The sequence below is a fragment of the Micropterus salmoides genome, unplaced genomic scaffold (genome assembly GCF_014851395.1).
Source record: "Micropterus salmoides isolate LMB-PRFRI ecotype aquatic unplaced genomic scaffold, ASM1485139v1 Ms_hic_scaffold_3087, whole genome shotgun sequence".
Classification (NCBI taxonomy): domain Eukaryota; kingdom Metazoa; phylum Chordata; class Actinopteri; order Centrarchiformes; family Centrarchidae; genus Micropterus; species Micropterus salmoides.
Genome location: NW_024042359.1, coordinates 1 through 21,395, shown reverse-complemented (window position 1 = coordinate 21,395; position 21,395 = coordinate 1). Strand labels below are relative to the sequence as shown.

Here is a 21,395-nt window from a genome sequence, read left to right as displayed (position 1 = left end):
TCTGTTCATGAATACATGGAACGGAAGAAATTAACCCACAGTACTGGTGCAAGGCAACTCCAAATGGGCAGAGACGTGACCATACTTTTGGTTGTGACCATGCATGCATCCGCAAGGTAAATACGTGCCACAATAAATTTTCTCAGTATGAAAGTTGTAATGAGTGACAGTTAGCCACACAGACCCAGGTAAGACATATGGCATTAATCGTTGCCCTGATTTCTGCAGACACCATATGGGCATCGCCATTTAGGTACTTGGACCCAGACCACTCTTCCCTCTGTCTTAAAGTGCTAGCCTTTCATGTAAATCCAGATTTGCATATTTAGCCCATAAATGGATGAGAATCTGGAATCATTTGGTGCCTTACTAACTCATCATTACATGTGCCTACAGTCATGCAGACACCTGTCCTTATACAGGAGTCTTCCAACTTTTATAACTACTTGAAATAAAAACCGTTCCTTCATAACTTTTTTGAATTTTTGAAATCAGCCTTTGAAGTGGCCCAAAATAGATAGGAATCTGGAATCATTTGGTCCCTCAATAACTCACGGATACTTGCGTCTAGAATTGTGGATACACTTGTATGTGATACAGCAGTTGTCAGCTTCTACTGGTACTTTGAATCAACCCGTTCCGTCAATCAGTTTTAGAAATATTAGCCTTTGAAGAGCACCGAAAATTTCATCCATATAATGCAATACATTCAAATCTGGAATCACTTGCCCCTTAATAACTCATCATTAATTGTGCCTGGAGTGATGCAGCCACCTGTATGTGATAAGGCACATCTAATAGCTCCCACTGGTACTTAGAATCATTTTCTATCTCCATCTGTTTAAAATATAGCCCTTCAAACTCATTCCAGATTTGAATCTATGGTCCACTAAATAGTTGAGAATCTGGAATCATTTGGCCCCTTAATAACTCATCATTATTTGAGACTAGAGTGATGCAGCCACCTGTATGTGGTAAAGCACTTAATAGCTCCCACCGTACATGGAATGAGGTTCTCTCTCTTTCCGTCTTTGCAGAATTGGCCTTCAAAGTCATTCCAGATTTGAATCTATGGTCCACTAAATAGTGAGCATCTGAATCACTTTGCCCCTTATATAATCATTAATTTTTGCCGGAGTGATGCAGCCACCTGTAGTGATAAGGCACTCTAATAGCTCCACTGGTACTTAGAATCATTTTTTCTATCCATCTGTCTTTAAAATATAGCCCTTCAAACTCATTCCAGATTGAATCTATGGTCCACTAAATAGTTGAGAATCTGGAATCATTTGGCCCCTTAATAATCTTATTTGAGACTAGAGTGATGCAGCCACCTGTATGTGGTAAAGCACTCTAATAGCTCCACCGGTACATGGAATGAGGTTTCTCTCTTTCCGTCTTTGCAGAATTGGCCTTCAAAGTCATCAGATTGCATCTATGGTGCACTCAATAGATGAGAATCTGGAACGATTCTTCCCTTAATAACTCATCATTATTTGAGTAGAGCAATGAAGCCACTGTGTGTGGTAGGCACTCTTAAACCTCCCACTGGTACATGAATGAGGTTTCTCTCTTTCCGTCTTTGCAGAATTGGCCTTCAAAGTCATTCCAGATTTGATCTATGGTCCACTAAATAGTTGAGAATCTGGAATCATTTGGCCCTTAATAACTCAATTATTTGAGACTAGAGTGATGCAGCCACCTGTATGTAGTAAAGCACTCTAATAGCTCCACCGGTACATGGAATGAGTTTCTCTCTCTTTGCGTCTTTGCAATATTGGCCTTCAAAGTCATTCCAGATTTGCATTTATGCGCAATCAAAGATGAGAATCTGGAATGATTTCTTCCCTTAATAATCATTAATTGTGACTAGAGCGATGCGCCACCTGTATGTGGTAAGGCACTCTTAAACCTCCCACGGACATGGAATGAGGTTTCTCTCTCTTCTGTCTTTGCAGAATTGGCCTTCAAAGTCATTCCAGATTGCATCTATGGCCCAAAATAGATGAGAATCTGGAATGATTTCTTCCCTTAATAACTCATTAATTGTGACTAGAGCGATGCAGCCACCTGTATGTGGTAAGGCACTCTTAAACCTCCCACTGGTAATGGAATGAGGTTCTCTCTCTTTCTGTCTTTGCAGAATTGGCCTTCAAAGTCATTCCAGATTTGCATCTATGGTGCACTCAAAAGATGAGAATCTGGAAGATTTGGTTCCTTAATAACTCCTTGATGCTTGTACCTACAGTGATGCAAACCTGTCCCTGATACCGGAGTCTTCCACCTTTTATTGACACTTGAAATCAACCCGTTCCTTCAACCAGTTGTTGAAATATCAGCCTCTGAAGTGAACCCAAAATGGCATCCATATAATGCAAAAGATGAGAATCTGGAATCATTTTGTGCCTCAATAACTCATTGACACTTTTACCTAGGAATGCGGACACCTGTATGTGAAACAGCAGTCTTCAAGCTTTAAGCGGTACTTGAAATCAACCGTTCTTGCAATTAGTTCTTGATATATCAGCTTTTGAATTGCACCCAAAATGTCATCCATAATGCAAAACAGGAGAATCTGAAATCATTTGGTCCCTCAATAACTCATTGATTCTTGTAGCTAGAATGATGCAGCAACCTGAATGTGATCCAGCAGGCTTCAAGCTTTTATTGGCAATTGAAATGAACTCCTTCCTTCAATCAGTTATTGACATATCAGCTTTTGAAGTGCACCCAAAGTGTATTCGATCCTTTGGACTTGAGAATATAGAATGTTTTGGTTTCTTTATTAGCTCATCATCACTTGTGCTACTTGAAACACAGGCAAGGTCACAAATCCCTTTTCACATCCTGTTCATGAATACTGGAACGGAAGAAATTAACCCACAGTACTGGTGCAAGGCAACTCCAAATGGCAGAGACGTGACCATACCTTTTGGTTGTGACATGCATGCATCCCGCATAGGTAAATACGGTGCCACAATAAATTTTCTCAGTATGAAAGTTTGTAATGAGTGACAGTTAGCCACACAGACCCAGGTAAGAACACAAATGGCATTAATCGTTGCCCTGATTTCTGCAGACACCATATGGGCATCGCCATTTAGGTACTTGGACCCAGACCACTCTCCCTCTGTCTTTAAAGTGCTAGCCTTTCATGTAACTCCAGATTTGCATATTTAGCCCACTAAATGGATGAATCTGGAACCATTTGGTGCCTTACTAACTCATCATTACATGTGCCTACAGTCATGCAGACACCTGTCCTTTATACAGGAGTCTTCCAACTTTTATAACTACTTGAAATAAAACCGTTCCTTCAATAACTTTTTTGAAATATCAGCCTTTGAAGTGGACCCAAAATTCCATCCACGTAATGCAATAGATAGGAATCTGGAATCATTTGGTCCCTGAATTACTCACGGATATTGCGTCTAGAATTGTGGATACACTTGTATGTGATACAGCAGTTGTCAAGCTTCTACTGGTACTTTGAATCAACCCGTTCCGTCAATCAGTTTTAGAAATAGCCTTTGAAGAGCACCGAAATTTCATCCATATAATGCAATACATTCAAATCTGGAATCACTTTGCCCCTAAAAAACTCATCATTAATTGTGCCTGGAGTGATGCAGCACTGTATGTGATAAGGCACTCTAATAGCTCCCACTGGTACTAGAATCATTTTCTATCTCATCTGTCTTGAAAATATAGCCCTTCAAACTGATTCCAGATTTGAATCTATGGTCCACTAAATAGTTGAGAATCTGGAATCATTTGGCCCCTTAATAACTCATCATTATTTGAGACTAGAGTGATGCAGCCACCTGTATGTGGTAAAGCACTCTAATAGCTCCCACCGGTACATGGAATGAGGTTTCTCTCTCTTTGCGTCTTTGCAATATTGGCCTTCAAAGTCATTCCAGATTTGCATTTATGCGCAATCAATAGATGAGAATCTGGAATGATTTCTTCCCTTAATAACTCATCATTAATTGTGACTAGAGCGATGCAGCCACCTGTGTGTGGTAAGGCACTCTTAAACCTCCCACTGGTACATGGAACGAGGTTTCTCTCTCTTTCCGTCTTTGCAGAATTGGCCTTCAAAGTCATTCCAGATTTGCATCTATGGTGCACTCAAAAGATGAGAATCTGGAATGATTTGGTCCCATAATAACTCCTTGATGCTTGTACCTACAGTGATGCAAACACCTGTCCCTGATACCGGAGTCTTCCACCTTTTATTGACACTTGAAATCAACCCGTTCCTTCAACCAGTTGTTGAAATATCAGCCTCTGAAGTGAACCCAAAATGGCATCCATATAATGCAAAAGATGAGAATCTGGAATCATTTTGTGCCTCAATAACTCATTGACACTTTTACCTAGAATGATGCAGACACTTATGTTTAAGTGTTACTTGAAATCAACCCGTTCTTTCAATTAGTTCTTGATATATCAGCTTTTGAATTGCACCCAAAATTCATCCATCATTTGGTCCCTCAATTACTCATCAATACTTGGAGTGATGTAGCCACCTGTTATTGAAACAACAATCTACTGACAACTTATCATTACATTTACTTATAAAGAGCAGAACAACTTTATAAATAAATGGCCCAAATATGAGGCAGACACAAGCATGTTGACTGGTCTGTAAAATTTATTAAATTAAATTCTGCTGAGATCTGCTTAGAAATTTACATTATTGCATTATAAAAAAAACTCAAAACTTATGTGTGCATGTCTGTGCATGTGCACCTGTGTGCTTGTGTGTGTATGTATGAGCATGACTATGTAACGAAAAGACTAAAATTACAAACATAAAAATCAAATCAAACAAATCAAAGCGTCAGCATTCTTTCTCCTTTTAAAGATAAAAGAACTTATTACTCAAAACTCTTAAACATGATTATTCCCAACCAGAGCTAATCACATCCTTCGGGCACTGTTTTTTACTGTCCTGTAACAAGGGACATGAACAAACCCTAAACACCTCTTCTTATGGGGTTCGTGGCATAAACTCCTGGGTCCACCTGCAAATTAAATTCTGCTGAGATATGTTTTTAGGTTAAATTTACATTATTATTGCATTATAAAAAAAAAAGTCAAAACATGTGTGCATGTCTGTGCATGTGCACCTGTGTGCTTGTGTGTGTATGTATGAGCACGTGTGTGAACGACTATGTAACGAAAAGACTAAAATTACAAACATAAAAATCAAATCAAACAAATCAAAGCGTCAGCATTCTTTCTCCTTTTAAAAATAAAAGAACATATTACTCCAAACTCTTAAACATGATTATTCCCAACCAGAGCTAATCAAATCCTTCGGGCACTGTTTTTTACTGTCCTGTAACAAGGGACATGAACAAACCCTAAACACCTCTTCTGATGCGGTTTGTGGCACAAACTCCTGGGTCCACCTGCATGATGGGTTTTTGAGCACATGCCAGGTCCGGCCTGGCTAGGGCTTCTTCACCTCCTTTGCTTGGGTTTTTGGCATCTGGTCTTTTGGTGTTTCTGGTACCAACTCTGGTGTCTCCTGGATCGTAGGAATTGGAAAATGTCCTGGCTCCAGTCCCGGGGGTTTGTTCAGCCTTATCTTGCATTTGTGGCATCCGGTTGGGAGTCTGCTGCAGGAGGTTCACGGGTTCTGACTCTTTCCCTGGGACCTGCTCAGTTGGGGGCGCTGACACACTATCTTTGGTCTTGGCAGTGAGGGGCTCCATTTCTATTCAGTAATTGCTGAATCTGGTTGAACTAGGAATTAGAACACAATCATAAGAATACAAAATAAAGTTTTTTTCATTTCATTTAATGAATCAAGTGGAAGGTAGATTGACATTTGGAAATAAAATTTACATTCCAAATTTTCATCTATGTCATTGAAGTGATCGTTTTCAACAGAAAAAGCAACAAAATTACTTTAAAAAAGTGAGGGGCTCCATTACTTTTCAGTAATTACTGAATCTGGATGAACTAGGAAGTTGAACACAAATATAAGAATACAAAATAAAGCTGCAAGCTTTTTTAAAATTTCATTTCATGAATTAATTGGAAGGTAGGCTGAAATTTGGAAATAAAATTTACATTCCACATTTACATCTATGCCAAACAAGTGATCGTTTTATCAGAAAAAGCAATGAAATTTCCTTTTAAATGTTAAAAATGCATAAAAACCTGATACTGGCATTTTTCTCACTGAAATACAACAAAATAGACCAAGTATCAACGCTTTTAGCATGAGAAACTCGATAAATTACAGAGCTGACACTTTCTCACCATGCGGTCCGTGCTCCTGCTGCAGCTTCTACTTCCTGTTGACAGAGGAAGTCCATGTTTTCATCTACATGCATTCATTATACTATAGATTGAATCACGGAAGGTAAGAACATTGTTGATTAAATTTAAACATGGAAACTTGTTTCATTTTTTTTTCTACTTCCTGTGACAAAGGAAGTAGAAAATTGTGATCTGGTTTTATGTTTCATGTTAATGGTTACTAAAATATTAAATACACAACACCTGCACATTCTGTATGAGTTTTAAATAATTATTTTACAATTTAATTCCAGGCTTTTCTAGTGGACCATTTCCCATGAATCTATGTCATCAAGCAGTGTTTAAGCTTTTATTGGTACGTGAAATCAACCAATTCCATTCCGTTTTTTTGAAGTGCACCCAAGATGTCATCCATCTTTTGCAATTGAGAATTTTGAATTTTTTGTGCCCTTATTAATCATCATCAAATTTCACTACAGTGATGCATCTACCTGTCCTGGATGCAACAGTCTACAACCTTCAATTTGAACTTTGAACGCAGGCAAATGTCATGACTGTGTTTGTTTATTGTGTGTATATTTGTGTTTTCTATGCTATAGCCTGTCTTATTTTAAGTAAACACATGGTGAGCATTGTAAAATCCAGTCAAATTCCTCATATGTGTACACATACCTTGCAATAAAGCCGATTCTGATTCCTATTCTGATTCCCCAATTCACATCCTGTGCATAATATATGGAATGGGAAAAATTAACTCACAGTGCTGGTGCTAGAAACTCCATATAGGCTGAAATGTGTCCAAACCTTTTGCTGTGACCACATAGGCAAATCAATATTCTCATTATGAAAGTTAAGAACAGATGGTCTTAAATGTTGCCCTGATTTGTGCAGACACCATGTGGGAATTTACTTTTTAGGTTCTTCAGACCACTCTCACCCTCTGTCTTTACATAGCTAGCTTTTAATTTATTTTCAGATTTGCATATTTAGTGCATTCAATAGATTTAAATCTGGAATCATTAGGTGCCTTACTAAGTCATCAACACATTTACCTAGAGTGGTGTACTCACCTGTATGTGATAAAGCACTCTAAAAGCTTCCAGTGGTACTCAGCCTAAATATAGGCTTTCAAAATGACTCCAGATTTGAATCTATGGCTCACTTAAAAGATGAGAATCTGGAATCATTTGGTTCCTCAATACCTCGTCGATACTTTCACTTGGAGTGATGCTGCCACCTGTTATTGAAACAGCAATCTACAGGCTTCCTTTGGTAATTGGAATCAGACTGCTTTCTCCATCTGTGTTTAAAATGTCAACTTTTGAAGTTATTCCACTTTTGGAAAAATGGATAACTCAATAGATGAGAATATGAACATTTTTCATCCTTGAATAACTACAAATTGTATAACCCTATAGTGTTGCAGTCACCTGTTGTTGATGCAAACATCTACAAGCTTCCATGGGTACTTTAAATAAGCTCATTAGGTCAATCTGACTTTGAAACAACAGCCATTGAAATACATCCACAATGTCATTCATCTAATTCATAAAATGAGAATTTTGAATTATTTGGTTTATCAACAACTCATCATTACTGGTAGCTAGAGTTATACAGCATCTACAAGTGTCTGTTGGTACTTGGAATCAGCCTGCTCTCTCCCTTCATCCTTTACATATTAGCCTTTGAAGTACTTTCAGTTGCTCATCTATGGCTATTCCAATATATAACAATTTAAAGAGCAGAGGGTCTTGACAACTCATCATTACATTTACTTGAGAGTGAGAATGAGCAGAACTATAAAGAAAAGGCTCAAATAAGAGGCAAACACAAGCATGTAGACTGGTCTTGGAAAAATTTACTTGAATAATCCTGCTGAGATATATTTTTTAAGTAAAATTTACATTATAATTAAAAGTAAAATGTGTGTGCATGTCTGTGCATGTGCGCCTGTGTGCTTGTGCGTGTGAGCAAGTGTGTGTGTAACAGACTACCTAGACCAACTTGCAATTTAACAAAAAGAGAAACTGTAAATTATAAACAAAAAAATTAAATAAATCAAAGCGTCAGCATTCTTTCTCCTTTTAAAGATAAATGAACATATTACTCTAAAACTCTTAAACATGATTATTCCCAACCAGAGCTAATCACATCTTTGGGGCACTGTGTTTTACTGTCTTGTAACAAGGAACATGCCCTAAACACCTCCTCTGATGGCGTTCTTGGTATCAACCTGCATGATGGGTTTTTGAGCACATGCCAGGTCCTGCCTGACTAGGGCTTCTGCACCTCCTCTGCTTGGGTTTGTGGCATCTGGTCTTCAGGCATTTCTGGTACCAACTCTGTTGTCTCCTGGATCATAGGATCTGGAACACACCCTGGGTCCAGTCTCGAAGGGGTTTGTTCATCCTTCTCTTGTGTTTCTAGCATCCAGTTGGGAGTCTGCTGCACGAGGCTCAAGGGTGCTGACACTTTCCCTGGGACCTGCTCAGTTGGGTACTCATCTGTGGTCTTGGCAGTGAGGGGCTCAGGCTCACTATTTGGTTCCTCCTGAACTTTCTGTGCTGCTTGGAACCTGGTGCTCTGCTCAGCCAGGTGCGCAGGTATGTTCTTTGGGTCGGCAAGGGGTGCTTGCCTGGGCAGGGCATTGGAAAGATTTGCTTTGATGAGATAATAGTCAGCAACTACTGGCTGCAACTTCTCAATTACACAAAAACACTTTGAAGGTGTGTAGACATGTATTTTTGAGACTGCAGATTCTTCACTTAAGAAATCCAACTCCCTCCTGGACGTGAGAGGAGGAGCAGGAGGAAGGCTGTTCTGAAAAACAAAGAAATAAAACATAAACAGCTACAACTTCAAAATCAATCCTATGGCCAGATTCTACCTTGCATTAAGTACTTACTTGAGTAGAAAGACTGCTCTCGATCTTGGGAAAGATGAATGTGCCCTTCATTCCACAGTCTGCCCAAGCCAGATGAAGGAAGTTCTCGGCCTTAGCGATCTTTTTTCCAAATGTTGTGTGGAAAACATAATCACTGGTCTGACCCTGGGGACAGCACTTGGAGTTGACAAGGTTTTCCAGCCACCTAAATTCCTCCTCATTTAGGTTGAATGCAGCCTGACCAAATGACTGCATGGTTTTCTGGTCGTCAATCTTGAAAAATAAAACATGTCATCAATGACTGGTTGTTTTAGCTAGGGAGATCCCGCCACCTGTCTTTAATACAGCAATTCAGACATCTAAAAGCTTGCATTGGTACTTGGAAACAAACTGCTCGCTCCTTCTGTCTCAAATATCAGCCTTCAAATTGATTGAATTAAATCAATGGCCCACCAGTAATAAAAAAAACAAATGAGCAGTGTTTCCACATTATTTTATCACCAGAATTTATCTATTGTTTTATTTAAAATGTTTGCTGCCATTTTTATTTTTAAATTAGAAATTTTTTTGAAACTGCTTTAACCCCTCAGCTTTCACTTGAAATGTGCACTAAAGTTGGTTTCACTTAGGAAGGGATGACATGTAGTCCAGGTTAAAAAGTCCAGCCCAGCGTAAATAACCCCCCGAAAAATAGAGGTACTAACCAGAACTTGGAATCTCTTGCCATGATTCCAACAGACAAAGTTGACCACATTTTCCTTCTTCATGTTGGTGAGGACAACCGATCTGTGTCCGGTGAGGATGCACAGGTAGCCCATGATGTAACCCATTAGCTTAGAATGCTCATTCTTCTGATTTCCACTGCTCTCCAGTTGTTCTACAAAACATCGTGAAAAAAAATGTTGGTTGTGAATGTAAGCAACCAAAACAAAAAATAAAAAATAAGTCTACATACCAAACAATTTAGGAATGTTTTCCCTCGCAGCTGTCATGAAAGCACTTTGCTGAACTGCATGAAGCTGATCATCTGTGAAAACAATGCAACATACACCACAGTCATTGAGGATCCAATCTGAAATTTATTTAGATAACAAGACAAAAAAGAACTTGACAAAATTTACCTGTTTTACGACACAACCGCTTTTGCCGAGAATGAACCCGTAGTCTTTGAATCTCAGCCTGGATCCTCGTCAACTCGTGCAGAATTGTTTTTAATTCATTCTGTTTGAGCTTGCCTTTACTCAGGAAGGACTTTTCAATGTGCTTGAAAAACATTGTCACGTTGGTCAACATGTTTTTCATTGTTGCAGGTTCGTAGCCCTTCTGGACCAGGTATGTTGGCCAACTATGGAAAAAGGTAAGCAGTTGCAATCCACTCTTACTTTCAAGTCCACCATCACATTTGACATTTCATATTTACATCTATTTCACAACATCAGAGATCACAATTTGGAATCCATCGATAATATTTGGGGAGAAATTTGTGCCTAAATCTAAAAAAAATATATAATATTTCTGGGCCAAGAAAAACACTTGCCCACACAACTTGTCCATTTGGTTCAGGAATCTTAGGTCACTGGAGACAATCTTGGAGGGTAGACCAGCAGCCATGTAGAGGCAAAAGTGAAGAGCATGGCCTGAAGACCTCCTTGCATTGCTCCTGTCCTTCTGTCCAGTCCGTGGCCCCAGGCGAAACTTGAAGAAGTCTTCAACAACCTTTTCTGCAAAACAAACGTGAAAAGGGAAAGAAACATACTAACAAAAACCATCTCTCTACTCTCTCCCCCAAATTGTAATAAAAAGAATGAATAACTTACCATAGAAACAAGAATCCTTCTTTCCCTTGCCGACATGCTCACTGTTTTGAACAGATAGAGGTGCTTTAAATGGAGTGGGTTTCTCTTGCTGAATTTCCATCAAACACTCCACCTTTTTTTCCAACTGCTGCAACCTGGAATCCAACTTCTCCCAGTTGGACGTGCAGTCCCTTGACATTGAACCAGTCGAGTGATGAATATGGCCACTCAAGTTCTCCGGTAGGTTAAAAGAAGTCACAGTCTCACGTGAAGGCGGAGACATGGATGCACATAGGGCGGTGGAAGGAATTTGGTGACTGGTAGAAGAGTTTTTGGCCCCAGAAACAGGGGTGGAAGAAAACTGTTGACCAATTTGTTGATGTGGGTGATTGGAGGAGGACAAGGTATGAACGCGATCCTGTCCTTGAGGTGTGGGGGAGGGGCATTGGAAGGCACAATGTATTCCAGTCACAGGATGGTTTGTGGGTGTTGAACTGATACTCAAGGCCTCCTCCTCCTCCCTGAACTCTGATCCCTCTGGCTCCTCCGACAGTTCCTCAGAAACAGCCTCCTCAATGATCTCTCCAATGGGCAGAACAAACTTCTCTAAAATAAAGTGTAGGAGATTTGTAAGTTTAAACCCTTGGGTTCCAAATTTCAGTCTATATGTATTATATTTGCTTGTCACACAGAAGCCCCTAGATTTTGAATAGGATATGATGATGTAAGCATCCTTTTCAGTGCCCGTATCAAATCAATATATATATCGTAATATTAAGACAATTTAAAATTACCATGTTCAGTGGTAACACCCAAGTCCAAGCTGGATACAATGGGCACATCAGGGTTGGACTCACGCAGTTCTGCCAGCTCTTTAACTATGACTGCTCTCTTGGCCTGCTTCATGATCGGTTCTCGCTCCTTTCAACAATTTTTTTCATGACATCAAAGTATCATTAGATGGAAAAACATGATTTACAACAGATTTTGCAGACTTTATTGTCACAAATTGAATATCCTACCTCTGCTGAACCAATTTTGTGTGCTGTTTGTAAGTGTTTATCAAGGCGGACGAGATTTCTCTTCCCACATATTGTGCATTCCAAGGATTTACTAGTTCTGTTTTGGGAAATGGGGAAAAAAAGCTTTCAGGAAATCAGTGCAAATAACAAAAATTAAGAAATATATAAAAACATTTATCTTGATCGAACCGTGAATTTCCATATTGCATCAGAAGCTGGAACTCTTCTTTGTTTGGAATGGTGTGGTAGATTTTAAGGTGTTGCCTTAAGTAACTGACGTTTTTGTAACACAGCCCGCACAGTCGCTCACTCTGTGAAAGATTAAAAATAGCACAAATAAAGCTCTGTATCATCAACAAACCATCATAAAATGCACACCCTACTGATATACACTTACCATCCTTCCAACCAGGTAATGAAGATCTCCTGTTAGACCTCTGCATTTAGAGGAAGTAAGAAAGACAAGTGTTAAAAAATGTTCAAACCTGTTCAGGAGGACTGCTAAAATAACTTTTAAATGTGTGATTTTTTATATTAGCAATTGTTTATTGACATCCTTTGCCACCTGTTTTGATATACTGAAAAAGCTTTCATTTCCTGACATGATTCTTGAACTTAATGTCTAACACAGTGCATGTCAAACAGGTTAATCTTTTTTAAAACTCTTTCACACTCTTACAATAATTTTATCAATAGCTTTCGGAAACATTTCCGCCTTCTAGACTCCATATCTGTCTCTTCTCGGCCCTAGACGCCCTTCTTTCTGGCTGTCCTTTCATAACTGGTGTAGGATTCTGCTTGTTCCTTCTTTTTTTGACTTTATTTGTAAAATCCACAAAATCCAGAATGAGTGGCAAAGGCAGAAACCTACCACAATAACTTAAAAATGTATAATACTGCATTTAAGTAGTTGTAAAAGTAGAAAATGTTTAATATATATTATTTTCATATTTTAATATATGAACGAATTGGAAGGTAGATTGAAATTTGGAAATAAAATTAACATTCCATATTTACATTTATGTCATAACATTTTCTTTTTTAACAGAAAATGCAATACAAAATACTTTTTAAAAGTTTAAAAATGCATAAAAACATGACATTGGGATGTTACTCACTGAAATAAGACAACACCAACCAAGTATCAACACTTTTGTATGAGACAAATCTAAAAATATTTGAGAGAGCTGACACTCACCATGTGCTGAGTGCTCCTGCTGAAGCTCCTACTTCCTGTTTAAAGAGGAAGTCCAAGTTTCCATCTACATGCATTCAATACACAATAGATTGAATTGATTAAATTTAAACTTGGAATTTATATTTTCTTTTTTCTATGTCCTATGAAATAGGAAGTAGACAATTTGGATCAATTTACAACATGAAAAACAAACAATAAGGCAGAGGCTTAAATAAGCTTCACTTGGCACTTGCAATGATCTATGTCAATCTGTATTCTGAGAGTATTCTGAGAGACGCACTTATCCAGCTAGAAGATCTCAACCTTTCTCACCCCTCACCCCTGTGGCTTAGCCCCCAATTTACTACCAACTGATGTCTTTGATTTTTAACTGATCCGCTCTCACCTTGATAATACAATGTCTCTATTGTCTTGTCCACTTGAAGGTGTAGCCTCATGTGGCTACATTGGCATATGATTATATGTATTTGTTTGGACTAGCTTACCTGGCATCGCCCTGGCCTCCAGCACCACTGTGAGGAATCTTGGAGTTATCTTTGATCAGGACACGTCGTTTAAGTCTCACATTAAGCAAATTTCAAGGACCACCTTTTTTCACCTACGTAATATTATGAAAATTAGAAACATCCTGTCTAAAAATTATGCAGAAAAACGAGTCCATGCATTTGTTCCTTCTAGGCTGGATTATTGCAATTCCTTATTATCAGGCTGCTCGAAAAAGTCCATTAAGACTCTTCAGCTGATCCAGAATGCTGCAGCACGTGTTCTGACAGGAACCAGGAAAAGAGATTACATTTCTCCTGTCTTAGCTTCTTTGCATTGGCTTCCAGTAAAATCCAGAATAGAATTTAAAATTCTCACCTACAAAGCTTTTAATAGTCAGGCACCATCTTATCTTAAAGAGCTCATAGAACCCTACTACCCCACCAGAGCACTGCGCTCTCAGAATGCAGTCTCCAAAAGTAGACTAATAGCCAGAGCGTTCAGCTATCAAGCTCCTCTCCTGTGGAACCAGGTTCCAGTTTGGGTTCAGGAGGCAGACACCATCTCCACATTTAAGACTTTCCACTTTGATAAAGCTTATAGTTAGGGCTGGCTCAGGTTAGTCCTGAACCATCCCTTAGTTATGCTGCTATAGGCCTAGACTGCCGGGGGATTTCCCATGATGCACTGAGCTCCTCTCTCCTCTACTTTCTCTCCCTCTGTATGCAACCTCGTCCCATTATTGCATGTTACTAACACAACTTCCCCCCTTTCCCGTAGTCTTGTGCTTTCTCTTCCCTGCCCTCTCTCCTCCTATCACTTCCTGCAGGTGTTTCTGGCTCTGGAGCTGTGGAGTCTGGATCTGTGTTCCTGCTCAACATGCTTTGCTGCAATTATTGTTACTAGTCCTATTATTATTATTGTTATTATAATCATTAACATTACGATTATTATCATTAACAGTACTGTAAATATCTGTATCACGTTTCATTTAGTCTATAGCAACATCATCTTTACTGTCCGTAGCTCTGTGTGTATATTGTATAGGCTGCATCCCTTCTCTCTCTCTCTCTCTCTCTCCTTCACCCTCAATCGGTCGAGGCAGATGGCCACCCACCCTGAGCCATGGTTCTGCCTCTTAAGAGGAAGTTTTTCCTTGCCTTTGTTGCCTAGTGTTTGCTCTTGATTGGAATTGTTGGGCATCTGTAAATAACATCATAGAGTACGGTCTAGACCTGCTCTTTTATGAAAAGGACTGTGAGATAACTGTTGTTGTGATTTGGCACTATATAAATAAAATTGAATTGAATTGAATTGAACCTATACAACGAGGATTCTCATCCCCACTTGGCTGCTTTTTCAGCCCGTTCAAGAAATCATAATAACAAATTGGTGTTGACACCAACACAGGTAACAATGAGGATTAAGAACATGTTATTATGATTTGTGTTTTCCTGGAATGCCCTGTCTACCCACCAGGCAACTCCAAATAGCCTGAAAGATGCTCATATTCCTCACCAAACATCTACAAGCTTCCTCTGGTACTTGGAATCAGGTTGCTCTCTCCGTCTGTGTGTAAAATATGGGCCCTCAAAGTGATTCCAGAATTGAATCTACAGGCCCAATCAATAGATGAGAATCTGGAATGATTTGGTCCCTTAATAACTCATCATTACTTTTACCTCAAGTGATGCAGCTACCTTTCTTTGACACAGAAATGTAGAAGTTTACATTAGCATTTGAACAGCCTGCTCTCTCCCTCTGTCTGATGCCACAGTTGTGTTCACTGAATAGATGAAAATTTGGAATTATTTTGGCCATTAATAACTCATCATTACTTATACCGATAGTGATGCAGCCACCTGACTTGTACCTAGCATGATGCAACTACCAGTCTTCGACACAGCAATCTACAATCTTCTATTGGTTGGAATCAACCTGCTCTCTCCTTCCATTGTTTACATACTAGCCTTTGAAGTACTTCCAGATGCTTATCCATTGCTATTTTCAAAAATAACAATCCTATGAACTGTGGGTCTTGACAACTTACCATTACATTTATTCTCAGAACAACTTTGAAAACTAAATAAAAAATTAATTAGGAGACAGACAAGCATGTAAATTGGTTTCTGAAAATTTTACTTTCAACAATTTTGCTGAGATATATTACATTTTTTAAGTTCAGTAAGTATGATCAAAATAAAAAGTGTGTGTGTGTGTGTGTGTGTGTGTGTGTGTGTGTATGTGTGTGTGTGTATATACGTGCATGTTTGCCTGTGCATGATTTGTGTGCTGAGTGTGTGAGTGTGTGAGCATGAATTTGAATCAGTCTAGTTTCTGTGCAATCTAACACAGACAAACTATAAATTTTACAAAAAATGTAAATAAATCAAAGCGTCAGCATTCTTTCTCCTTTTAAAGCTAAATAAATGTATATTACTTTAAAACCTAAACTTTTTAAAGATGATTATTCCTATCAATGGGTAATCACATCCAAGGGGCAATATGTTTTAGTGTCTTGAATAAGGGACATGCACAAACCCAAACACTTCCTCTGACGGTGTTTGTGGCACATTCCAGGCCCTACCTGGCTAGGACTTCTGCACATCCTCCGCTTGGGTTTGTGGCATCTGGTCTTCTGGTGTTTCTGGCACCAACTCTGGTGTCTCCTGGAATATAAGATTCAGAACACATACTGGGTCCAGTCCCGGAGAGGTTTGTGCATTCTTCTCCTCTTGCGTTTCTAGCATCCAGTCGGGAGTCTGCTCTAGGGGGATCAAGGGTGCTGGCACATTCCCTGGGACCTGCTCAGTTGCGGGCACTGACACGTAATCTGTGGTCTTGGCAGTGAGGGGCTCGGGCTCGCTACTTGGTTCCTCCTGAGCTGTCGGTGCTGCTAGGAACCTGGCGCTCTGTGCAGGTAGGTTCTTTGGGTCGGCAAGGGGTGCTTGCCCAGGCAGGGCATTGGAAAGATTTGCTTTGAAGAGATAATACTCAGCAATTGGTTGGTGCAACTTCTCAACAACAATAGCACACTTCGAAGGTGTGTAGATATGTATTTCTGCAGATTCTTCAGTTAAGAAATCCAATTTCCTCTTGGACTTGAGAGGTTGCGCTGGTGGAAGGCTGTCCTGTGATGATGTGGGAACCTCATAGCTGGAGGTTATTCTCGCCCTGCTTCTTGCCTTGGAAGGCCTTCCACGTCTTTGACGCATAATCCTTAACTCCTCAGATGACAGTGAAGAGACGGACTCGTGGTCATCGTAGATTGGCTCCTCATCCTCTGTGCTTGTCTCTGGTGTGTCGTCTGATGAAGTATCAGTTATCTTTTCATCCTCTTCAGAGGGTTTTGCAATGGCCATCTTTAAAGCCTTTAGTCTCAGCCTCCTCGTCTCATATCCTGTGACTTTGTCTGGCAGAGCCACATAAAATCTCTCTGCCGTGCTGGGGTCATGGCACATGGCTTTTGCCACCTGTTTTCTCTCCTTCTCAGATAGGTATTGGTTGGCCTGGAAACCCCAGCAAAGAAATAAAAAATTACCAACTATGACTTCAAAATCGATCCTATGGCTAGATCCTATCTTGCATTAAGTACTTACTTGAGTAGAGACACTGCTCCGGATCTTGTTAAAACTGATTGTGCCCTTCATTCCACAGTCCACCCAAGCGAGATGAAGGAAGTTCCCGGCCTTACCAATCTGTTTTCCAAGTGTTGTGTGGAAAACATAATCACTGGCCTGACCTTGAGGAGAGCACTTGCAGTTAGCGAGGTTTTCCAGCCACCTAAATTCCTCCTCATTTAGGTTGAATGCAGCCTGACCAAATGACTGCATGGTTTTGTGGTCATCAACCTTGGGAAATAAAATTCAGAAAATCATGATTTGTCTGAGTGGATGCACTTAAATTAAACAAAACAAATCACCAATAACTGTTGACTTGTAGCTGGGAGATGAGGCCACACGTCACATCTAAAAGCTTCCATTGGTACTTGGACTCAACATGCACTCTCGATTTGTCTTAAATATATCAGCCGTCAAAGTGATTCCAGAATTGCATCTATGGCCCACGCAGTAGATGAGAATTTGGAATCGACTGGTCCTTTAGTAACTCAGCACTGCATGAAAGTACAGTGGTGCAGCCACCTGTCTTTGATATAGCAAACTACAAGCTTCCATTGATAACTAGAATCAACCCATTCTCTCAATCAGTTATTGAAACACCAGCCTTTGAAGTACAACCAAAATGTCATCCATATAATGCATGAATTTGGAATCATTTGATCCCCTAATCCCCTTCTCATGATTACTTGTGCCTACAGACATGCAGCTACCTTTGATACAGCAGTACTTGGAATCAGTCTGCTTTCTCCTTGGTCTTGAAAATATAGGCCTTCAAAGTGATTCCATAATTGAATATATGGCCCACTTAATAGACTGGAATCTACTGGTAATGATCTCTAGCGTGATGGTGACACCTGTTTTTTCTTCCATTGCCACCTAGAACCAATCCATTCCCTCAATAACATTTTGAAATGACAGACTTTGTATTACACCAAATTATCATCTATTTAATACAATAGATAAGACTACTAATAAAACTACTTGCCTATGATACACTTAAGTAAAATGACATTGTAATAAACTTATGAACTTTTACTCGTGGGTCTAAGTGAAATGTGTAATTTTTTTGTTGAAAAAGCCAGTCCTCAATTAAAAACATAAGTTGTGCTCTTGAGTGGTATGTTTACAACCCAAATCCCATCCCCAGATAGTAAAAAGATAGTAAAAAACAAATGAACAGTGTTTCCACATTATTTTATCACCAGAATTTATCTATTGTTTTATTTAAAATGTTTGCAGCCATTTTTATTTTTAAATTAGAAAATTCTTTGAAACTGCTTTAACCCCTCAGCTTTCACTTGAAATGTGCACTAAAGATGGTTTCACTTAGGAAGGGATGACATGAAGTCCAGGTTAAAAAGTCCAGCCCAGCGTAAATAACCCCCCGAAAAATAGAGGTACTAACCAGAACTTGGAATCTCTTGCCATGATTCCAACAGACAAAGTTGACCACATTTTCCTTTGTCATGTTGGTGAGGACAACCGATCTGTGTCCAGTGAGGATGCACAGGTAGCCCATTATGTAGCCCATTAGCTTAGAATGCTCATTCTCCTGATTTCCACTGCTCTCCAATCGTTCTACAAAACATTAAAAAAAAATTTGGTTGTGAATGTAAGCAACCAAAAAATGAGTATTGCAGCATAAATGTTGAAGTCTACATACCAAACAGTTTAGGAATGTTTTCCCTCGCAGCTGTCATGAAAGCGCTTTCCTGAGTTGCATGAAGCTGATCATCTGTGAAAATAGTGCGAAATGCACCACAGTCGATGAGAATCCAATTTGTAATTTTATAAGAGAACAAGAACAAGTACCTGTTTTACGACGCAACACTTTTTGCCGGTGGACAACTAGCGTTCTTTGAATCTCGGCCTGGATCCTCTTCAGCTCGTACAGGATTTTATTTATTTCATTCTGTTTGAGCTTACTTTGAGTCAGGAAGGAGTTTTCAATATGCTTGAAAAACATAATCACGTTGGTCAACATGTTTTTCATTGATGAGGGTGCGTAGCCTTTCTGGACCAGGTATGTTGGCCAACTATGGAAAAAGGTAAGCCATTACAAGCCACTCTTACTTCCAATTCCACCACCACATTTGACATTCCATATTTACATCTATTTCACAACATCAGAGATCATAATTTTTAATCCATATATAAGATTTGGGGAGTAATTTGTGCCAAAGTAAAAAGCAAAAAGTATAATATTTCTGGACCAAGAAAACACGAAAAAAAAACTTACCCACGCAACTTGTCCATTTGGTTCAGGAACCTTAGGTCACTGGAGACGATCTTGGAGGGTAGACCACCAGCCATATAGAGGCAAAAGCGAAAAGCATGGCTTGAACACTGTCTTGCATTTTCCCTGTCCTTCCTTCCAGTCCGTGGCCCCAGGCGAAACTTGAAGAAGTCTTCCACAGCCTTTTCTGCAAAATAAACATGAAAAAGAATATAACCTTCTAACTATCTCTCTCCTCTCTTTTTTTTGTAACAGCAAGAAATGAATAACTTACCAAAGAAACAAGCGCCCTTCTTTCCCTTGCCGACATGCTCACTTTTTTGAACAGATAGAGGTGCTTTTGTCAGTATGGGTGTCTGTTGCTGCATTGCCATCAAACTGTCCACCTTTTTTTCCAACTGCTGCACCCTGGAATCCAACTGCTCGCAGTAACACATTCTGTCCCTTGACATTGAACCAGTCAAGTGTTCACTGTGGCCACTCAAGTGCCCCGGTAGGTTAAAAGACATCACAGTCTCACATGAAGGCGGAGGCATGGATGCACACAGGGCGGTGGAAGGGATTTGGTTACTGGCAGAGGAGTTTTGGGCCCCAGAAACAGGGGTGGAAAACAGCAGTTGACCAGTGTGTTCAGGAAGGTCACTGGAGGAGGACATGTTGTAATCATGATCCTGTCTTTGAATTATGGGGGTGGAACATTGGAAGGCAGAATGTATTCCAGTCGCAAGATGGTTGTTGGATGATGAATTGATACTCGAGGCCTCCTCCTCTTCCCTGTACTCCAATCCCTCTGGCTCCTCCCTCAGTTCCTTGGAAACAGCCTCCTCAATTATCTCTCCAATGGGCAGAACAAATTCCTCTAAAATAAAGTGTAGGAGATTTTAATTGTAAATTTAAACCCTTGGGTTCCAAATTTTACTCTATGTGCATTATTTAGTTGCTACACAGAAGCCACTAGAGTTTGAATAGGATGTGATAATGTATGGCCCCTTTTCAGTGCCCCTATCATGTCCACATATATATCATAACATTAACAGAACTTAAAATTACCATGTTCCATGGTAACTCCCAAGTCCAAGCTGGATACCATGGGCACATCAGGGCTGGACTCACGCAGTTCTGCCAGCATTTTAACTATGACTGCTCTCTTGGCCTGCCTCATGATCGGTTCTCGCTCCTTTCAACAATATTTTTCATGACATCAAAGTAGCATTAGATGGAAAAACACATGATTTACAACAGATTGTGCAGACGTTATTGTCACAAATTGAATCTCCTACCTCTGCTGAACCAATGTTGTGCGCTATTTGTAAGTGTTTGTCAAGGCGGACGAGATTCCTCTTCCCACATATTTTGCATTCCAAGTATTTGCTAGTTCTATGGTGGGAAATGGAAAAAAAGAGTTCAGGAAATCAGTGCAAATAAGAAAAATAAATAACATACATAAAAATATATTTATCTTGATCCAACCGTGAATTCCCATATCGCATCAAAAGCTGGAACTCTTCTTTGTTCTGAATGGTGTGGGACACTTTCAGGTGTTGCTTTAAGTTGCTGAAGTTGTGGAAACACAGCCCGCACAGTCGCTCACTCTGTGGAAGATTAAAAATAGCACAAATGAAGCTTTGTATCGTCAACAAACCATCATAAAGGGCACTCCCTTCTGATATACACTTACCATCCTGCCAACCAGGTAAGGAAGAGCTCCTGTTAGACCTCTGCATTTAGAGTGGCTAAGAAAGAAAAGTGTTAAAAATGTCAACATTGGGGAAAACGAAGCACATTTAACATTTGAGGGGCCCGAGGCTCTGGAACAGCCTGCCCGAGGAAATCAGGTCGGCTGAGTCAGTGAACTCTTTTAAGTCCCTTCTTAA

At 39.7% G+C, this 21,395-nt stretch overlaps 2 protein-coding genes and 1 long non-coding RNA gene across 3 annotated transcripts; all 3 read right to left on the bottom strand.

The window, feature by feature from the left end:
- Positions 1-5,592: 5,592 nt before the first annotated feature.
- Positions 5,593-7,012, bottom strand: LOC119884015. The gene is made up of 3 exons (XR_005440912.1): positions 6,955-7,012; positions 6,283-6,317; positions 5,593-5,760 (listed from the first exon to the last, which is right to left on the bottom strand). It is a non-coding gene; the product is annotated as an uncharacterized LOC119884015 (long non-coding RNA).
- A 1,212-nt stretch (positions 7,013-8,224) lies between these two features.
- On the bottom strand, positions 8,225-13,773 carry LOC119884014. Its single transcript, XM_038694493.1, has 12 exons — positions 13,183-13,773; positions 12,382-12,421; positions 12,174-12,295; positions 11,985-12,081; positions 11,757-11,883; positions 10,984-11,568; positions 10,704-10,887; positions 10,288-10,511; positions 10,122-10,193; positions 9,871-10,043; positions 9,188-9,439; positions 8,225-9,102 (listed from the first exon to the last, which is right to left on the bottom strand). Exons 2-12 carry the CDS (start codon positions 12,382-12,384, stop codon positions 8,557-8,559), a joined length of 2,385 nt encoding a protein of 794 aa, XP_038550421.1. The 5' UTR covers positions 12,385-12,421; positions 13,183-13,773; the 3' UTR covers positions 8,225-8,556.
- A 995-nt stretch (positions 13,774-14,768) lies between these two features.
- LOC119884013 lies at positions 14,769-21,254 on the bottom strand (the record flags this gene model as incomplete). Its single annotated transcript, XM_038694492.1, has 11 exons — positions 14,769-17,174; positions 17,265-17,516; positions 18,691-18,863; positions 18,949-19,020; positions 19,098-19,321; positions 19,525-19,708; positions 19,796-20,380; positions 20,572-20,698; positions 20,802-20,898; positions 20,992-21,113; positions 21,200-21,254. Coding segments are annotated over 11 exons (2,809 nt in total), but the record flags the coding sequence as incomplete, so codon positions are not given.
- Between the last annotated feature and the right edge of the window lie 141 nt (positions 21,255-21,395).

Excerpts from the sequence above, each read along its gene's own strand:
- LOC119884014 (XM_038694493.1), bottom strand. Across the intron at positions 10,194-10,287 it reads GCGGTTGTGTCGTAAAACAG|ATGATCAGCTTCATGCAGTT; the intron begins GTAAATTTTGTC and ends TTGTTTTCACAG. Across the intron at positions 9,440-9,870 it reads GCAAGAGATTCCAAGTTCTG|ATTGACGACCAGAAAACCAT; the intron begins GTTAGTACCTCT and ends TTATTTTTCAAG.